Raw genomic sequence first — 20670 nt, 5'->3', positions numbered from 1 at the left:
TTGTGATTAAAGACCAAATACTGAAAAATCAGTGTTTGCCATGAAGGGCTCAGAGTCTTCAGGGTTTCAGTTCAGTCCAATCAGTCAGTCAACTTTATTTCAGACTATAGCACCATAATAAAATCAGTGATCAGCACATCTTCATCACAGAGAAACAAAGAAGTTATCAGTGAATGAAGGCGGCGTTTGTTCTGAATAAAAACCTGCAGAGTCTGACCTCAACAATTGGAGACGTCTGCTGTAAATGACATTTGAAAGGGTCTTACCTGCCTAGAAAAATTTCAACACTAAAGATCAAAAACAGGATGGAACTTTTAAGTTTTATTAGAACAAGAAGTGACGTCTCAGTGGTTGTACTTCACCATTAACACATCTGGACATTTTCAGCTTTATAGAAACTGTAGTTAGTTAATAACAGCACAACTTGGCTCTTTTTGTATATGATAATGCACAGCTCTGACATGGTCATAAAGGTCAGGTTCAGTTTAGTTTCAGTTCAGATTCATCCTGTGTCTGATAAAGATGAAGAGAATGTAAATTACTCTAATGGATAAATTAAACCAATAAGTGAAATAACAAAAAAGTCCAAAACTCAAACTTATTTACGTTTAGGAAATATATTGGAAACATTTGTATTAACTTAAAAAAAGAACAAACTAGGCATCCTGGTGAAACAGTGGTCTAAAACCACCACACTGCTGGTTCAAATCCAGCTGGGGACTTTTTGTTTCATCTCTTCTCTGTTTCAATTACAACACTTCAATAAAAACTTGAGTTAGGACAAGTATAGAAACACACATAACTAGAAGTACTGTCTTGTGGTTGGATGCTTCCCACAACCAGTACAGAAGCATTTCATTATTGTGTGAATTTATGAATTATAGCCAAAATGTGTTACCATGACCTTTGACCACCAAATTCTAATGAGTTAATCTCTGAATCTAAGTCAAAGTCTGTGCCAGATGTAATGAAATTCCCTCAAGGATTCATGACAATAGGATGGGTGGGCGGACAGATGGAAAGGTGTATATAATGCCTCTGGCCATGGTTGGCACAGAGAAAATACAGGCAATAAAACAAGCAATTAATGTGATTTGAAATTGATCTGTGATCAGCAAATACTGGGATGGGATCACACAACCATGACGCCCATCGTGTTGATGTAACGACCCATGAGTACTAAGTAGTTATTGCTCCACACCCATCTTCAAACTGAGCCTTCATTTTGATCTCTACTACACACCTTTAAGGTTTTGTGACTGTATTGCTGTGTCTTCATCACAGTGACAAGATCTGTCCACAGACCGAGCAACAGACATGTAGAAAACCTGTTAAAAGTACTCTGAACCGTGTCTGTGTAGTTCCTGCTACAGAGGGTGTCTCCAGCACCACATTTTGCCATGATGACACACACACATACACACACATACACACACACACACAATGTACACAATGCGTTGTCACAGCTTTTGCATTTTTTTGCGTGACAACAAAACACTGAAAGAGATCACTACTCTTATTCTTCTGGAACACAGGAGGTCTGATGCAAACAGCTGCATCGTACTTCCTGTAACAACTAGCAACACATGTTTCCCCAGTTTCATTTACTAAGAAAGGGTAACTTAGGGTGAGTTGCCACTGCTCTCACAGAAACACACAGATCACATACCTAACTGCAGGACACTCATGCAGGTAAGCGTTGTTCATACTGATTATCAACAGATCCCTTACTGATGCAACAGTCTTTTAGTATGAACTCCACCCTTTGTGTTACTATTTCTGTGGAGGCACAAAGAAGAAGTTCATACTAAAAAGACTGTTTTAATGTAGGAAGGCAGCTGAAGAATAATATTAGCTTCAGATAAACTTTGTAATAAACTTCTGTGCAGAAAAATGCCCCATTGGTACCAGCTTTATTCTTCCTGGCAAGTATTAGTCTGTTTTAAGGCAAACTCGAAAAAAACTGTAAAACTGTCAGCCAATTCTCTGAGTGTTAAAATTATGTTTTCATTCAAAACCATTAAAACAGATATCATAAAATAAATTAATCATCATACAAATAATCATTAAAGACATACCTCATTACAAATACATTTATGAATGAATAAAGCGTTTAATAACTTCTTAAATATCGTTACAGGATGATGAGGATGTCAGGAAGAGTCACAAGTTGCTGTGTTGCTCTGTTCCTTGTCCTGACCTCTGTGTCAGCTGTACAAAGGCTCAACTCAATCAATGATTTGAAGAGAATCAACTTTGGCCAATCTGTGCTTGGGCACAGAGTGGCCAAAGTTGATTTTCTTCAAATCATTGACTGATAAAGATGAAGAGAATGTAAATTACTCTAATGGATAAATTAAACCAATAAGTGAAATAACAAAAAAGTCCAAAACTCAAACTTATTTACGTTTAGGAAATATATTGGAAACATTTGTATTAACTTAAAAAAAGAACAAACTAGGCATCCTGGTGAAACAGTGGTCTAAAACCACCACACTGCTGGTTCAAATCCAGCTGGGGACTTTTTGTTTCATCTCTTCTCTGTTTCAATTACAACACTTCAATAAAAACTTGAGTTAGGACAAGTATAGAAACACACATAACTAGAAGTACTGTCTTGTGGTTGGATGCTTCCCACAACCAGTACAGAAGCATTTCATTATTGTGTGAATTTATGAATTATAGCCAAAATGTGTTACCATGACCTTTGACCACCAAATTCTAATGAGTTAATCTCTGAATCTAAGTCAAAGTCTGTGCCAGATGTAATGAAATTCCCTCAAGGATTCATGACAATAGGATGGGTGGGCGGACAGATGGAAAGGTGTATATAATGCCTCTGGCCATGGTTGGCACAGAGAAAATACAGGCAATAAAACAAGCAATTAATGTGATTTGAAATTGATCTGTGATCAGCAAATACTGGGATGGGATCACACAACCATGACGCCCATCGTGTTGATGTAACGACCCATGAGTACTAAGTAGTTATTGCTCCACACCCATCTTCAAACTGAGCCTTCATTTTGATCTCTACTACACACCTTTAAGGTTTTGTGACTGTATTGCTGTGTCTTCATCACAGTGACAAGATCTGTCCACAGACCGAGCAACAGACATGTAGAAAACCTGTTAAAAGTACTCTGAACCGTGTCTGTGTAGTTCCTGCTACAGAGGGTGTCTCCAGCACCACATTTTGCCATGATGACACACACACATACACACACATACACACACACACACAATGTACACAATGCGTTGTCACAGCTTTTGCATTTTTTTGCGTGACAACAAAACACTGAAAGAGATCACTACTCTTATTCTTCTGGAACACAGGAGGTCTGATGCAAACAGCTGCATCGTACTTCCTGTAACAACTAGCAACACATGTTTCCCCAGTTTCATTTACTAAGAAAGGGTAACTTAGGGTGAGTTGCCACTGCTCTCACAGAAACACACAGATCACATACCTAACTGCAGGACACTCATGCAGGTAAGCGTTGTTCATACTGATTATCAACAGATCCCTTACTGATGCAACAGTCTTTTAGTATGAACTCCACCCTTTGTGTTACTATTTCTGTGGAGGCACAAAGAAGAAGTTCATACTAAAAAGACTGTTTTAATGTAGGAAGGCAGCTGAAGAATAATATTAGCTTCAGATAAACTTTGTAATAAACTTCTGTGCAGAAAAATGCCCCATTGGTACCAGCTTTATTCTTCCTGGCAAGTATTAGTCTGTTTTAAGGCAAACTCGAAAAAAACTGTAAAACTGTCAGCCAATTCTCTGAGTGTTAAAATTATGTTTTCATTCAAAACCATTAAAACAGATATCATAAAATAAATTAATCATCATACAAATAATCATTAAAGACATACCTCATTACAAATACATTTATGAATGAATAAAGCGTTTAATAACTTCTTAAATATCGTTACAGGATGATGAGGATGTCAGGAAGAGTCACAAGTTGCTGTGTTGCTCTGTTCCTTGTCCTGACCTCTGTGTCAGCTGTACAAAGGCTCAACTCAATCAATGATTTGAAGAGAATCAACTTTGGCCAATCTGTGCTTGGGCACAGAGTGGCCAAAGTTGATTTTCTTCAAATCATTGACTGATAAAGATGAAGAGAATGTAAATTACTCTAATGGATAAATTAAACCAATAAGTGAAATAACAAAAAAGTCCAAAACTCAAACTTATTTACGTTTAGGAAATATATTGGAAACATTTGTATTAACTTAAAAAAAGAACAAACTAGGCATCCTGGTGAAACAGTGGTCTAAAACCACCACACTGCTGGTTCAAATCCAGCTGGGGACTTTTTGTTTCATCTCTTCTCTGTTTCAATTACAACACTTCAATAAAAACTTGAGTTAGGACAAGTATAGAAACACACATAACTAGAAGTACTGTCTTGTGGTTGGATGCTTCCCACAACCAGTACAGAAGCATTTCATTATTGTGTGAATTTATGAATTATAGCCAAAATGTGTTACCATGACCTTTGACCACCAAATTCTAATGAGTTAATCTCTGAATCTAAGTCAAAGTCTGTGCCAGATGTAATGAAATTCCCTCAAGGATTCATGACAATAGGATGGGTGGGCGGACAGATGGAAAGGTGTATATAATGCCTCTGGCCATGGTTGGCACAGAGAAAATACAGGCAATAAAACAAGCAATTAATGTGATTTGAAATTGATCTGTGATCAGCAAATACTGGGATGGGATCACACAACCATGACGCCCATCGTGTTGATGTAACGACCCATGAGTACTAAGTAGTTATTGCTCCACACCCATCTTCAAACTGAGCCTTCATTTTGATCTCTACTACACACCTTTAAGGTTTTGTGACTGTATTGCTGTGTCTTCATCACAGTGACAAGATCTGTCCACAGACCGAGCAACAGACATGTAGAAAACCTGCTAAAAGTACTCTGAACCGTGTCTGTGTAGTTCCTGCTACAGAGGGTGTCTCCAGCACCACATTTTGCCATGATGACACACACACATACACACACATACACACACACACACAATGTACACAATGCGTTGTCACAGCTTTTGCATTTTTTTGCGTGACAACAAAACACTGAAAGAGATCACTACTTTTATTCTTCTGGAACACAGGAGGTCTGATGCAAACAGCTGCATCGTACTTCCTGTAACAACTAGCAACACATGTTTCCCCAGTTTCATTTACTATTTACTAATGTAGGAAGGCAGCTGAAGAATAATATTAGCTTCAGATAAACTTTGTAATAAACTTCTGTGCAGAAAAATGCCCTATTGGTACCAGCTTTATTCTTCCTGGCAAGTATTAGTCTGTTTTAAGGCAAACTCGAAAAAAACTGTAAAACTGTCAGCCAATTCTCTGAGTGTTAAAATTATGTTTTCATTCAAAACCATTAAAACAGATATCATAAAATAAATTAATCATCATACAAATAATCATTAAAGACATACCTCATTACAAATACATTTATGAATGAATAAAGCGTTTAATAACTTCTTAAATATCGTTACAGGATGATGAGGATGTCAGGAAGAGTCACAAGTTGCTGTGTTGCTCTGTTCCTTGTCCTGACCTCTGTGTCAGCTGTACAAAGGCTCAACTCAATCAATGATTTGAAGAGAATCAACTTTGGCCAATCTGTGCCCAAGCACAGTCTTCTGCTGCTCCACTGGTTTGCCAACGCAGTTCACATCTACAATGACAATGTCATACGGTTGACCTTTGATCCAGACAATGGAGATTATGGTTCACATCATTATGGCAACTATGAGGGACTGTTGGACCTGCTGCCTCACGGGTATGTCAGATACCAGTACTACACCATTGGCAATCTCAATCAAGACACCTCTGTGCCACTTCCATCTCATGTCACCGACCCCCCGTCAGAGTATGCAGGATTAAACAGGGACCGGATCATAGTAAGAGTCAGGGAACCAAACAGAGGACAACGAGTTTTGCAGAGCATAGACCGAGTGTTTATCACACAGCATTCTGGACATCAGGGGACAGATTATGATCCAGGTTATACCTATGAGATCACTACTAATCTCTTAAGACAGATTAGAGAGTTTTCAGTCTCCATGGGAGAAAACCACTGGTCACTTACAAATCTCAGAGACCGTTACAGAAGTAACGCTGATTTAAGGGAGATCAGAAACACATGGGGCGACCTTGCTTGTCTTGGACTATTGTTGGCTATTGTGATCCAGCAAAGGTGCTACAACTATAAACTTCAGAGTGCAGTGAGAAGAAACACACGACAAAATCACTCGAATACTGATGATTTCTGTACCTGTATTGTTGTTTTCTTAATTTTATTGTCTTGTGTCATTTTTGGTGCCATTTTTTTTTTATCAGGTTGGAAATTTAGATGACAAGAAATGATGGAGAGCAAGTATCAAGCAGTTATGACATCTCAGTACACCTGGCCAATGGCATTGTTCTATTGTTTTCTGTATGCTTTTTTTGCTTCCATGTTTAATGAATAGTGTACAATACTAGCTTATTTTGTAAATGCTGTTCAGTTAATATTGAGATATAGGCTTAGTATCACATGTTTGTAATTAAAGACCTATAACTACTGCAGAGTGATTTGACCTGGAAACGAAAGCTGATTGTGCACTTCCCTACTGAAGACAGCAGCAAAATGTTAGTGGGTTTTCTGTATAGCGTGAAAGGGGTTAACAGCAATGACTCACTGCTGATTCATCCTGTGTCTGATAGAGATGAAGAGAATGTAAATTGCCCTGATGGATAAATGAAATAGAAATGAAATGATTTAGGGTCTGTTATGGACTTCACTGATAATCTATTAGATAAAAAATAAAAATAAAAAATGGGAAATTATTACGTATTTTACATATGGTTTTGTGTTCACTCACTGAAAATGGTGTGTTTAGGGTCCCATACTGTAGAAAGTGAGATTTCCATGTTTCATGTTTTTTGATTATAAAGCAGGTCTAGGTACCATAGAAATACAGTGAAAGTATCAAAATGCTCAATCCACAGGGAAATGCACGTGGCCTCTAGAAACGGTGTCTCTAAAGTGAGACAATTTTGCTTTTTATTTATCTCTATTAAGGACTCTTTGTGTTTTTAACGTAATTCTTCTATTGATTGTTGGATTACTTTTATTTTGATTACTTAAAGTTTTCCATTTTATCAATTATGATGTAAAGTAAGCACTGATGTAAAGTGTAGGTGTGTTTCAGCCTATTCCTTTTTCGGTTATGCATTATGATACAATTTGTGAGAAATTATCTTTTGTTCTTTGTTTTCAAGATGCATATAACCAAAATAATAAAAATACATTCAATTGTTTTCATTTGGTTGTTTTTTGAGCTACAATTGGACTGAAAACCAGTTATTAATATGGCTGTGTGCGTGGACTGCAAACTTGCATACTTAAAGGGTAAGGGATGATAATCCACCACATGGAGTCAGAGGTCCAAAAAAAAAAAAGGATTAGCAGCTTGATGACTGTCTCTCTACTGCTGCACGGGAAAATCATATTTTGAATATGAAATGTTAAACACACACACACACACACACACACACACACACACACACACACACACAGTAATAAGCTAAATCATAGTAATGGCAAAAAGTTATCCACATGAGACATTTTCTTACTTGTTTTGTCTGACCAACAGTCCAAAACATGTTTATGGATGGAAGTATATTGCAAAAATTATAAAAAAGTATTAACTTTAAAATGAACAAACTGGGCGCCCTGGTGAAATAGCAGTCGAAAACCACCACAGTGTTGGTTTGGATCCAGCTGGGAACCAGTTGTTGCATCTCATCTCTGTTTCTCAAGCAATGATTTCTGGAACAGTCTTACTGTGCATCTATCTAATAAAAGCAAAATGCCAATTTCACCACATTTATTAGGCCAATATCTGCATTAAAGAGTGCATAAACTAAATATCTGATAATAAATCTGCCATTCAGGCAATGAAACCTCAAATCTGATGACCAAGAGTTGTGACATGTGAACTGAGGTCAGACATTTTACAACAGAACAATATAAGGTATGGCTATTAAATACTGTAATACAGTTTTATTGAACACACTCCCCTTCTGCATCAACACACTGCTGCATTCAGGTCTTCCACTGATCAAAGCAGTGCAGTTGGTCTTTTGGACAGATGTCTCAGAACCTCTGTCGTTCTTTTCTTAACTTCTGACACAGACTCAAAACTTGTTCCTTTGAGCACAGATTTGATTTTAGGAAAAAGGAAAAAGTCACATGGTGCTAGATCAGGTGAATAGGGAGGGTGATCAAGCACTGTGAATTGTTTTTGTGCCAGAAACTGCTTTACTGAGAGCGCAGTGTGAGCTGGCGCACAGAAGTTTTGGGACAACTTTGGCACAAACTTTTGTCATGTCATTTTCTCTTTATCAAGGGAGACCTGCTGTCATTCTTAGTTATTTTTAATGTGCATGGGCGCCCAGAACGTTCATCGTCTTGGACATCCTCTCTGCCTTCACAAAATCTTTTGTGCCATTCAAACACACGTGCACGTGACATGCAGTGTTCCCCATTTACCTCAGTTAATGAACGAAAAGATTTGGCCGCTGTTTTGTTCACCAAAAAATTTAAGTTAATGCAGTGCTCAACTTTTAAGCTAATCATTTTCAGATGCCTTAACAAAAATATGTGCACTTCAATCAGTAGATAGTGAACTAAAGATGTCACTTACTGGGAACTTACAGCAGTTGTGCATGAATACCCAACCTTTAATATATAACACTCAGTGTGACTGTGAACTATGTGGTTTTATCATGAGCACAGTCTTGTTATTTAATAGCCATACCTTGTATACTTTTCTATTTAAGAAGACAGTCATGGTAAATACAAATTGATGGTAAATTATAGAAACTTGAATTAAGATAGGTAAATGAAAAATGCAGGAAATAAAATAACCAAACACTACAATCTGAAATTTATCTGTTATAAGTGAATACTGGTTAATTATAAGCCAGGCTCTATTACAAATCTTGTAGTTCCTTACCCTGCAGTCCAAAGGACACACTCACTGAACAGGTGAGTTTCTATCTAAACTGCTCATAAAATTCCGAAATGACTTATGGAGTAATCCCCTGCGTCAACCTTTCTGTAATCACTAGCAGCACTTGTTTCCCTGGTTCCATTTACAAGGAAACAACCTAAGGGGAGTTACAACTGATACCACAAAAACACAGAGATCAGATACCAAACAGCATCAGACTAATGCAGGTGAGCACTTCTATTTTGTAATTGCTACTTTCTGATTTACCTTCCATTCAACATGACTGGTGGGGAATTTAAGTCTTCTTTGTGAAGGTTTATCTACTAATTAGAAAGGTGGAAATTATATTTATATTGCAGTTTGTCCAGTTAGAATGGATTTGGAGTAGATTGCACTGAACTTGATCAGTCCTCTCAGATCACGAATACAGTTTTTAGTGAAGTGAATAATACATATTATTATTTGCAAATTCAGCCATAATAGATCCACAAACACTCATATTACAGTTTTGAAATATGGAACTATTTTGTTTTATTTCCTAGATGAGAATTGTATTGCATATTTGCATTTGATTAATGAAATTGTGTTAATTGTTTGTTATTCATCAAGACAAAATACCAAATGTTGTTGTTACAATTTGCTTACAGCTATGAATTTAACATTTTTACCTCTCTGTTAAATGTTTCAATGATCTAGTCAATGATCTGTTTTTATCAAAATAAAAACAGATATTAAAAAATTTATCAAGAATAAAATAAGTATTAGATATATCCCACATTACAAACACACATGGATTGAAAATGTACAGTATAAAGAATAATGCAGTTAATAACTTTTTAAATATTGTTACAGGATGATGAGGATGTCAGGAAGAGTCACAAGTTGCTGTGTTGCTCTGTTCCTTGTCCTGACCTCTGTGTCAGCTGTACAAAGGCTCAACTCAATCAATGATTTGAAGAGAATCAACTTTGGCCAATCTGTGCCCAAGCACAGTCTTCTGCTGCTCCACTGGTTTGCCAACGTGGTTGATATTGACAATAATAATGTCATACGGTTGACCTTTGATCCAAACAGTGGAGATTATGGTTCACATCATTATGGCAACTTTGAGAGGCTACTGGACCCACTGCCTCATGGAAATATCAGGCACCGGTACTACACTGTTGGCAATCTCAATCAAGGAACCTCAGTGCGACTTCCACAGTATGTCCTCCATCCCCCAATAGAGTATGCTGGAAGAAACAGGGACCGGATCATATTCAGAGTCAGAAACACAGGACCACAAGCTTCACAGTGGATACTTCAAGTGTACCTCACACAACATTATGAGACGTCAGAGCATCAGGGGACAAGGTATGATCCAGAACATACATACCAGGTCACTACCAACCTTTTAAGAGAGATCAGACAGTTTTCTGTGGGAGAAGGCCAACAATCCCTGACAGAGCTTAGAGACCACTTTGGAAGTATCGCTGATTTAAGGGACATCAGAAACACATGGGGTGACCTTGCTTGTCTTGGACTGCTGTTGTTTATTGTGATCCAGGAAAAGTACTCCTCTCACCAACGCAACAACAGGCCTCAACGTGCAGTGAGAGGAAACACACAAACTGATTTTGTTGTCAACATCCCAGAACACAGACAGAATTATATGGATGCTTATGCTTCAAGGATTATAGCATTTCTACAAGACCAGAGGGATGAGATAAAACTTGAGGTGATAACTGGCAGAAACGGAAAAGCCAAGATTCTTTGGAGCAACATTCCTGGAGATCGTCTAAAAGATGGAGTGATGGTGGTGCTTTTCAAGAACAATGAGGACCAGGAAGCCAGCAGGACTTATGAGTGTATTGGGAACAGACAATCAGGCAGTTTTGACACCTCAGTACCTCTGAATGATGGTCTTCAGGCCCGACTGCATAAGGTGAGAAGACTGTGCTGCTTCTGGAAAGTGGTGGGAGAGGAGATATGCAGAGGTACTGAGTTTGAGAATCCAGAGGCAGTCAGTATACCAGGCTATAATGCACATCTCCAGCTCTTTGTGAAAGATGGTAAGGCTTGTGCTCGTTTATTTGTTCTGAAGACTTTCAGTGAGTGGAAATCAGAATTTAACGAGTCTTGGATCGGGTTCTATTCCTCTCCAGATAAAGCCACAAATCACTATGAATGGTGGCAGTGGCAATGGGCAACTAAATTCAGACCTAGCACTGATCTGGAGGACTCCTCTTATAATGTCTATGAGTATCACTCAGGTATGGCAATTGCCCCAGGAGTTCAAGCACGATTCATACTCAGGGATGAGGAGGTTAAAGCACGCACTCCTAGCTGGAGGTGAAGACTGATAGAGATACACTGTCGACAGTCCTTTTATGTCTATATTATAGACAGAAATTATCAGCCCCATTACAAATTACAAATTTATTTTTCTATGAGAATTTCTCAGGAAATGAAAGAGACAGTATTTAAACCAGTGATCAGCCTATATTAGCTTATAGCAGATATACTGGTATCAGTGAATATGTTGGCAGATAAGTAACAAGAAATTGCAGTGCAGAAATGCAAAACTAGGTTTATTTTTATCTCTCCAAAATGCTGTCCTGTTGAATGCTTTGTTTTCCCTCCATGAGTTTAATTTAATTGTGTACTATGTTAGCCATTTTTGTGAATTTTCTTCAGTTAAAACTCAGATATAGGCTCAGAACTTTGAATCAGCCATCTCAAACTCTGCATCATGAAGGGCTGAGAGTCTTCAGGGTTTCAGTTCAGTCCAATCAATCAGTCAACTTTATGTCACACTACAGGACCAGAGTAAAAACAATCAGTGAGCAGCACATCTTCCTCATCAATACAGGAGGAGGTCATAAGTCAATTAAGATGATGTAGTGATTGCTTGGACTGAAAACCTGCAGACTCTGACATCTGCTGTAAATAACATGGATGGATCTTACCTGCTTGGAAAAATGACAACACGAAACATCAAAAACAGCATGGCAGCTTTAAATTGTATTAGACCAAGATGTGACGTCTATCTGCATGTGCTTCACCAAAAACACATCTGGACATTTGGAGCTTTATAGCTCTATTTACAAAACTACAGTTACTTAGGAACAGCACAAACTCCTCTCTAAATGTCTCTTTTTGTACATCATAATGCACTGTTATGGTCATAAAGCTAAGGCTTTGTTCATGCAACAATGTCATGCTCCAGCACGTCTGAGTGTAGTGACTCATTGCGACTTCACTCTGTGTCTAACAAAGATGAAGAGAATGTAAATAGCTCTGATGGATAAATGAAGCAGATAACTGAAAGGATCTGTGGTCTGCTGAGGAAAGCCTGCACTGACAATGTATTAACTTAATAAAAACAAAACATGACTGTAGTTTACTGATGGTTTTCTATTCATCCTGTAATGTTGAAAATTGTGTGTTTAATAAACGACATTTTATGTATGAGACCCATGTCAGTGTTTTTATTTTAAGCTAAAAGAAAAATCAATGTGCAGAAGTTAGATTTGCAAAATCATGAAGACTGGTGAGTGTTTGTAATAGCATGCGTGCCCCATGCAAAACACACAAATAAAACACACAGATAAATGATTTATCAGAGAAATCATTTCCAACAGCATTGACATGGACAAGTCCTTGTTTCTAGTCCCAAGCAGACCTATCAAAAGGCCTTTATGTTTGTGTGAAGGAGATGAGTGCTGAGTTAATGTGGTGAAACCAGGATAGCACTCAGAAAGCCAGCACAAGACAACATACAGAATTAATTCACTAATGACTGCAAATACAAATAATCATCTTTTTCATTTCGTGGCATTTTAGGTAAATCCCAACAAAACACTGGATGAGATTACTACTTCTTTTTTCTTGAAGAGAGAAAGAAGTTTGATTCAAACAGCTTTGCCAAATTCCCTGTATTGACTGGTAGTTCTTGTTTTGGTTTCATTTATAAGGAAGCAGTAACCTAAGGGGAGGTACAAAAGCTCTCAGACAAACACAGAGATCAGATACATAACAGCAGTGGACTAAAGCAGGTGAGTGCTTTTATTTTCTGACTGCTAGTTTTTGATTTACCTTGGCTTCCATTCAACATGACTATTGAGGAATTTAACCTCAGTCTTCTTTGTGAAGGTTTCTCTACTTGGAACTACTTTGTTTTATCTCCTGTGTAAAAAGTGTCTTGCGTATCTGTATTTGATTAATGACATTATGTCAGTTATTTGTTATTCATCAAATAAAAATACCACATGTTGTTACAATTTGCTTATACCTATGGATTTAACATTTTTACCTCTCTGTTAAATGTTTCAATGATCTAGTCATTAAAGAAACAGATTTTATAATGTAGATTTATCAATCATGATGATAGCTATTATATACAACCCACATTACAAATACACATGGATTGAAAATGTACAGTATGAAGAATAATGCAGTTAATGACTTTTTGAATATTGTTACAGGATGATGAGGATGTCAGGAAGAGTCACAAGTTGCTGTGTTGCTCTGTTCCTTGTCCTGACCTCTGTGTCAGCTGTACAAAGGCTCAACTCAATCAATGATTTGAAGAGAATCAACTTTGGCCAATCTGTGCCCAAGCACAGTCTTCTGCTGCTCCACTGGTTTGCCAACGTGGTTGATATTGACAATAATAATGTCATACAGTTGACCTTTGATCCAAACAGTGGAGATTATGGTTCACATCATTATGGCAACTTTGAGAGGCTACTGGACCCACTGCCTCATGGAAATATCAGGCACCGGTACTACACTGTTGGCAATCTCAATCAAGGGACCTCAGTGCGACTTCCACAGTATGTCCTCCATCCCCCAATAGAGTATGCTGGAAGAAACAGGGACCGGATCATATTCAGAATCAGGGAGGAAAACACAGGACCACAAGCTTTGCACAGGATAGAGCAAGTGTACCTCACACAACATTATGAGACGTCAGAACATCAGGGGACAAGGTATGATCCAGAACATACATACCAGGTCACTACCAACCTTTTAAGAGAGATCAGACAGTTTTCTGTGGGAGAAGGCCAACAATCCCTGACAGAGCTTAGAGACCACTTTGGAAGTATCGCTGATTTAAGGGACATCAGAAACACATGGGGTGACCTTGCTTGTCTTGGACTGCTGTTGTTTATTGTGATCCAGGAAAAGTACTCCTCTCACCAACGCAACAACAGGCCTCAACGTGCAGTGAGAGGAAACACACAAACTGATTTTGTTGTCAACATCCCAGAACACAGACAGAATTATATGGATGCTTATGCTTCAAGGATTATAGCATTTCTACAAGACCAAAGGGATGAGATAAAACTTGAGGTGACAACTGGCAGAAACGGAAAAGCCAAGATTCTTTGGAGCAACATTCCTGGAGATCGTCTAAAAGATGGAGTGATGGTGGTGCTTTTCAAGAACAATGAGGACCAGGAAGCCAGCAGGACTTATGAGTGTACTGGGAACAGACAATCAGGCAGTTTTGACACCTCAGTACCTCTGAATGATGGTCTTCAGGCCCGACTGCATAAGGTGAGAAGACTGTGCTGCTTCTGGAAAGTGGTGGGAGAGGAGATATGCAGAGGTACTGAGTTTAAGAATCCAGAGGCAGTCAGTATACCAGGCTATAATGCACATCTCCAGCTCTTTGTGAAAGATGGTAAGGCTTGTGCTCGTTTATTTGTTCTGAAGACTTTCAGTGAGTGGAAATCAGAATTTAAAAAGTCTTGGATCGGGTTCTATTCCTCTCCAGATAAAGCCACAAATCACTATGAATGGTGGCAGTGGCAATGGGCAACTAAATTCAGACCTAACGCTGACCTAGAGGACTCCTCTTATAATGTCTATGAGTATCACTCAGGTATGGCAATTGCTCCAGGAGTTCAAGCACGATTCATACTCAGGGGTGAGGAGGTTAAAGCACGCACTCCTAGCTGGAGGTGAAGACTGATAGAGATACGCTATAGTACACTATAATAGAGCTACACTTCAAAAACACATCTGGACATTTGGAGCTTTATAGCTCTAGTAAGAAAACTGCAGTTACTTAGTAACAACCCAAACTCCTCTCTAAATGGCTCTTTTTGCACATCATAATGCACTGTTATGGTCATAAAGCGAAGGCTTTGTTCATGCAACAATGTCATGCTCCAGCACGTCTAATGTAAGTGTAGATGTAAATAGCTCTGATGGATAAATAAAACTGTATATTACCTATGATTTTGTATTCTTCCTGTAATGTTGAACATTGTGTGTTCATTAAACCATATTCTGTGTATCAGACCAACGTCAGTGTTTTTATTCTAGGCTTCTAAGAAAAATCAATGTGCATAAGTGGGGTGGCTGTGGAGGCAGAGCGGGTCGCCCTCTAACTGAAAGGTCAGTGTCCCCTTGGGCAAGACACTGAACCCCAAACACTGCCCCCAGTGTACCATAAGTGTGTTAAAGGGTGTGCGTGTGTGTTAGAGCGCTTTATATACAAGTGCTGAATGAATGTGCGTGTGAATGGATGAATGTTAGCTGTAGTGTAAAGTGTTTTGAGTGGTCGATATGGCTATAAAAGCACTATATAAGTGCAGTCCATTTACTATTAAAAGTTAGATTTGCAAAATCATGAAGACTGGTGAGTGTTTGTAATAGCATGTGTGCCCCATGCAAAACACACAAACAGACAAATGATTTATCAGGGAGATCATTTCCAGTCCTTGTGACTTGCACAAGTCCTTTTTTGTAGCCAAGTCCCAAGCAGACCTATCAAAAGGCCTTTATGTTTGTGTGGAAGAGATGAGTGCTGAGTTAATGTGGTGAAACCAGGATAGCACTCAGCAGGCCAGCACAAGACCAAACAGATCATATAATAAGAGTCATCATTAAAAACTGGTTCCTCTCAAAGTGTGATGTGAGCCCATCGCGAAATGTTAATAACAAACACACACTGCTTTTAGTTTGGCCTGTAAATAATATATTAATAATATTGTTGTTGAGCCAGTGTAGTGGTCTCAGTGACATGACTGAAGAACCTACATTTTTATAAACATAGTCCTAATGTCAGAAATATATACTAACTGTCCTACTTGTTGCAATGTTGTTATTTTGTGTTTTTTTTTTTGTTGTTGTTGTTTTGCCATAATTAAAGCTCTCTGAATTGTGTATGTGTGAGAGAGGTGCTACGCCCTGCCTTTTCCTTCTGTGTTCAAGTCTGATAATGGACTCAACTTGTATAAGGTAGCATGCATGTGTTAATATTGGCCCAGAAAATAACTTAAAATACAACATTTCAATAAAAAAAAAAATCCAAACTATTCCTTCACTTTCAGTTGTTTGTGGATCACAGGCAGTCAAGGATGCATACTGCTAAACTGTTAGGTAAGGTTATACATTTCAAAATAAAGTTCCTTTTACAAGATATTAAACTGACTGCAATATGTATCACAGCAAGCAAGACAAAATAAATCAAGGTCAAGTCATGGGCAGGAAACTGAGATGAGCACAGAATGAATGAACATGTGTGAATGTATGTATGCATGTCTGTAAACATGAGATCATATTCTGTGGAAGCACTGGTTACAGCTGCTCAACACTACAGCCAACAAATCAACTGAAACGATACAAAAACAACCAGCTAATTGCTTATCAGCCTGTTCATCAGTCACTCTTCCCCAGGGCCAGACATTCTTAACCTTGCCTTCCATGTAAGAACGTACATGCACATTGAATATGTGTATGCACATGAGCACAGACACACAAATACACAAAGAGCCCAGAGGCAGGTAGATCCCCTTGAAATATCATATAGGCCTTCAAACAATAAACTAATAGGGCAGCCAGAGCAACACATTAAAAGCACAGTACGCCAGTGTCCCACCGGATACAGTGTGAACACATGGAGCAACAGAAGTAAACAAAAAAGAATTAAACTGAAAAAGATTCCCAGTTTTCCCCTCTAAAAAATACTAAATATTTATGCAAAAATAAATACCTAAAAAAAGAGAGTTTGCCAGTATCCGTGCTGTGTGTACTTGTTGAGGAAATGGAAAGTAAATTGTAGTTTTGGGCATATCGTCAAAGCAGTGTGGTCTGTCGGTTTAGCTTTAGTCCCAAATGACTGGAGGTTAAAGTGGGCTTTTCTCATTTTGTTTTCTCCCTGTAGACAGACTTACAGGAAATCGCACTCTTTCTCGCACGCTTTACGTCTCTCTCCATTTTTCTCCCTCTTCCCTTCTGTCCACTGACCCTCCTTTCTCTCTTTCTCCACCTACTATCTGCTCCTTGTTTCTTTTCTAGCATGGCCTCCCTCCCTCCTCCCTCCCTCCACATGCACGGCTGAGCAGGGAAGGTGGTAATCTGAGCCAAATGTGGCAGAAGTTGAGACTTAATCCTCTCACTTTCCCTTGCTTATTTCCCCTCTACTAACACAAGGCCACATTTCAGATATTAGCATGCATATATGCCTACTGGTTCACCAGTGGTGGCACACTGGAACTATAGAAAGAAACTGTAAGAAATAAAGCAAGAGGCAGAAATTAAAATTAAATCCTTAGCTCTTTAGAAAAGAAATGCAGTGGATATTGAGAGACACAGAGAGGCAACACACAGCGTAAAAAGTGGAAATTGGAGGCTTCTATTTTTATGTAGAATGTTTTATGACCTCCAGATTTGGAATGTATCACCTCCCAGCCGCCTACGCCTGGATACTACTCCACCAGTGAGAGCAGCCCATGAGCACATGAGCACAGCTGTCTCCAGATAGCAGTGCTACAGACACACAAGCATAAAGATGAGCTGTTCTAATAGGATAAGAGGGAAGTAAACAGCACAAATAACCTGAAAAAAGTGACAATCCTGAAGTGCCTTCGTTCACACCAGGCACAAATAAACACACATTTCCCCACCAAAACAAGAACCAGTCCAAAACATGACCTCTGTTGAAGCCTAGTTGCAATTAAAATGATAACAAGCTAAAGCATGCTACTGAAACTGGAGCATAAGTAATGTAACCTATGCTCCATAACTCCCTGCCATGCAGAAGTAGCTACAGTTAGCCCAAGAATGAAAACAAAAGACTAAAAGTTTACAGGCCCTCCTAATGGCCCTAGAGGCCGTAATTCATTTTATTCCACACTAACAAAGTAAAGGATTGAATTAACATGCCTGACAGTTTAGGTATTCACAGATCTTTACCAGAAATTCGGCTAAAAATGCAAAGTTTGTCCTGAGGGTGGTGCTAAAAGAAAGGTCATGGGTAACCTTAAGTATTAGGTTTCATCCAATGACAGTGAGGAATATCCACAGTGTACTTCCAGCAATTAAGTCAGAAGTGATCTGAGGATATCTTGGTTCTGAACCAACATGCTGGATGGACAGACAAACCAACTAAGCAATCATGCTCTGCCAGAGCAAAAAAGAGTAAAGCACTTAAAAATTCCCACATCAGATCATCTGAGGCTTTACTGCGGGATGACTGGATTACATGAGTAAGAAGAGTCTCGTTCTTCCACTCTTGACCTGGTCAGCCTTAGAGGTTAGTCCAACAAAACAATGACTCAATGGTATGCAGTACCTTACCACAGTTATGGGGCATTTCTTGATGTTTCGCCTCAGTAAAACCCAATACTTATGGTGCAAGTTACTAGAAAAACATCTGACGCTCTGTTTGAGTTTGGCATCATCTCTGTACCACATGTCTGATGTTAGTCAGCAGTGGCTGGAAAGTAAAAGCCACCTCTCCACTGTCTAGATAAGGATAGATTTTGGGTTTATAACTTCATATGTCACAAAAGTTGAGCAATAAACAGAGAAAATCAGAAAATTTCACAAACACACCAAGATTAAAAACACCAGTGATTACCAAACTTGCCTATTTCACAAGCATCTTAATAGTAACTGATTACACTAAACATAAAATATAAAACTCCTCATAACTTGCAGCTGTCTGTCTCACATATTCTGACTTAGTGTGATTTTACCCTGAGCTTTAAGTCTGACTCCAGTGGTTGATTCAAGTTCAAGTGAGCTGGGCTACTCAGTTGCTTGCCTGTAGGAGTTATTTTTAACTGCTGTACTGGGAGCAGCCCTGCGATTCTCATCATCACCCTCCCTGACCTACATTCACAGATAGTCTAGACCAACAAGCACATGAGAACTCATGCTTGTGCTCTTTATGGTTGGTACTGTTGCTTCCCAGCTGCTTTGTAATGTGCAAGAAGAGAAATCACAAAAATGTTCAAATTTGTGTCATACTTAACTACAGAGCAGGAATTTAACAGTGTTCAGTGTGCAGATATGACTAGACTGTTGTTTTAGAATGGCATGAGATACAGTTGAATCAAGGTGGCTGTATATTTAAATGCAATGCATGAGTGTGTCGCAAGATAGGATTAAAATGAAACGGAGGTAAACAGGAAACGAAAACGAAGCAGAAACACGATACAGCTATGATAAGATGATTTCATCATAGCGTAACTGCTGCCAAACTGTTGCAAGTTATTGGATTTAGAAAGATAGGCCATGTCGAAACCGGTTACAGCCAAATCACCAAAAACAAAGATGGTCAAATGGCACTTAAATCAAAAACCAAAATATAACCCCCCCTGGGCAACAACAGTTAGTATAGAAAACATGCTGCACTGAGCAGGTACTCACTGTCTGTTGGTCGGGCTGTGGGCGCCTCCATGACAGGTGACTGCACCCTCTCCACCCGGGGCTCTGAGAGTGAAGGCAGGGGAGCACTAGGTGCAGGTGGCGGGTGGTTGTTGTTCTCCATTGCACTGCCTGGCACCAAACCGTCCGGCTGTCTGAAGACAGGCATCTCTGGCCTCCTGGAGGCCCCCTCTGCTGGGCTCAGGATAGGAGACGGGGGCTCTGCTCTTCTCTGGGGGGGCTCAGGGATCCTAGAGACTGGGGCAGAGGACAGCTGGGCATCCATCCTCCTAGGAGGGGCAGGGGGCTCATGGGACCGTGTCATGCTAAGCTCTGCCCGCCTGTTTGTGGAGCTGGAGATGGAGTTGGAGGAGCTGTCCAGGGGGGTGCTCCGACTGCTCAGGCTGACCTCAGGTCGTTTGAGGCCAAAGCGGGCGATGCCAGCGCTGGGTGAGTTGTCAATTTGCTTGGAGGAGACCTCAATGGAGATCTCCGTGCGGCGGGACGAGGCTATGTCAGGGTTACGACCCCCGGATAATTCAATGCGCCTCATGCCGGTCTTTGGGGAGCGTGGATTGGAGGACTCAGAGGGGGAAGATCTGGAAGAGGAGTAGTCAGAGTTGCGGGAGCTCAGGTCGTAGCTCCGCTGGCTGGATGTGGAGGAGGTGGATGAACGGAGAGGGTTGGTGGTCCGACGGGACAGGGGCGAGGGGTGTGTGGATGTATCTGTCTCCTCCACCTCAAACGACCGTTTCAGCGCTGGAAAAGACAGAACATCTGAGATTAGACAAGAAACAGAAGAATCTCTTGGCCCATACAGATCTCTGTAATTTATTTTTTACTTATTATACAAAACTTAAAGTAAACAAAACACAATCAGCAAAATTACTAGAGATCTTTGGTGAACAAGTGAGATAAAAACTCTTTCAGTCTGTGGTTGCAGCATCCCAACCCAAACCAGGTGTCTAGGTTTCTGCAGA

At 39.5% G+C, this 20670-nt stretch overlaps 2 protein-coding genes across 29 annotated transcripts in view; one reads left to right on the top strand and one right to left on the bottom strand.

Annotated features, from left to right (window-relative positions):
- The window catches only part of LOC108896335 (uncharacterized), a 59639-nt gene extending 44307 nt beyond the window's left edge, over positions 1-15332 (top strand). For 3 of the 20 annotated variants that reach the window (XM_051073744.1, XM_051073743.1, XM_051073746.1), the window contains one exon: positions 9893-11375. In XM_051073744.1, coding sequence (XP_050929701.1) covers positions 9894-11375 — 1482 coding nt within the window. In that variant the 5' untranslated portion in view covers position 9893. Of the gene's footprint in view, positions 1-1615; positions 1693-2140; positions 2272-3340; positions 3494-3941; positions 4073-5535; positions 7344-9065; positions 9268-9892; positions 11376-12937; positions 13078-13506 lie in introns of those variants that run through there. The other 17 variants (XR_007814082.1, XR_007814079.1, XR_007814084.1 and 14 more) reach the window with 14 other exon arrangements.
- The window catches only part of LOC108880247 (septin-9), a 135350-nt gene that overhangs the window by 83830 nt on the left and 30850 nt on the right, over positions 1-20670 (bottom strand). For 5 of the 9 annotated variants that reach the window (XM_018671702.2, XM_018671720.2, XM_018671711.2 and 2 more), the window contains one exon: positions 19694-20449. The exons of the other annotated variants lie outside the window; for them this stretch is intronic. In XM_018671702.2, coding sequence (XP_018527218.1) covers positions 19694-20449 — 756 coding nt within the window. The remainder of the gene's footprint in view (positions 1-19693; positions 20450-20670) is intronic. 9 annotated transcript variants of the gene reach the window in all.

The sequence above is a fragment of the Lates calcarifer genome, linkage group LG11, assembly GCF_001640805.2.
Source record: "Lates calcarifer isolate ASB-BC8 linkage group LG11, TLL_Latcal_v3, whole genome shotgun sequence".
Classification (NCBI taxonomy): Eukaryota; Metazoa; Chordata; class Actinopteri; family Centropomidae; genus Lates; species Lates calcarifer.
The sequence above is the reverse complement of the archived record's forward strand: the minus strand, read 5'-3'. Positions and strand labels throughout refer to the sequence as shown.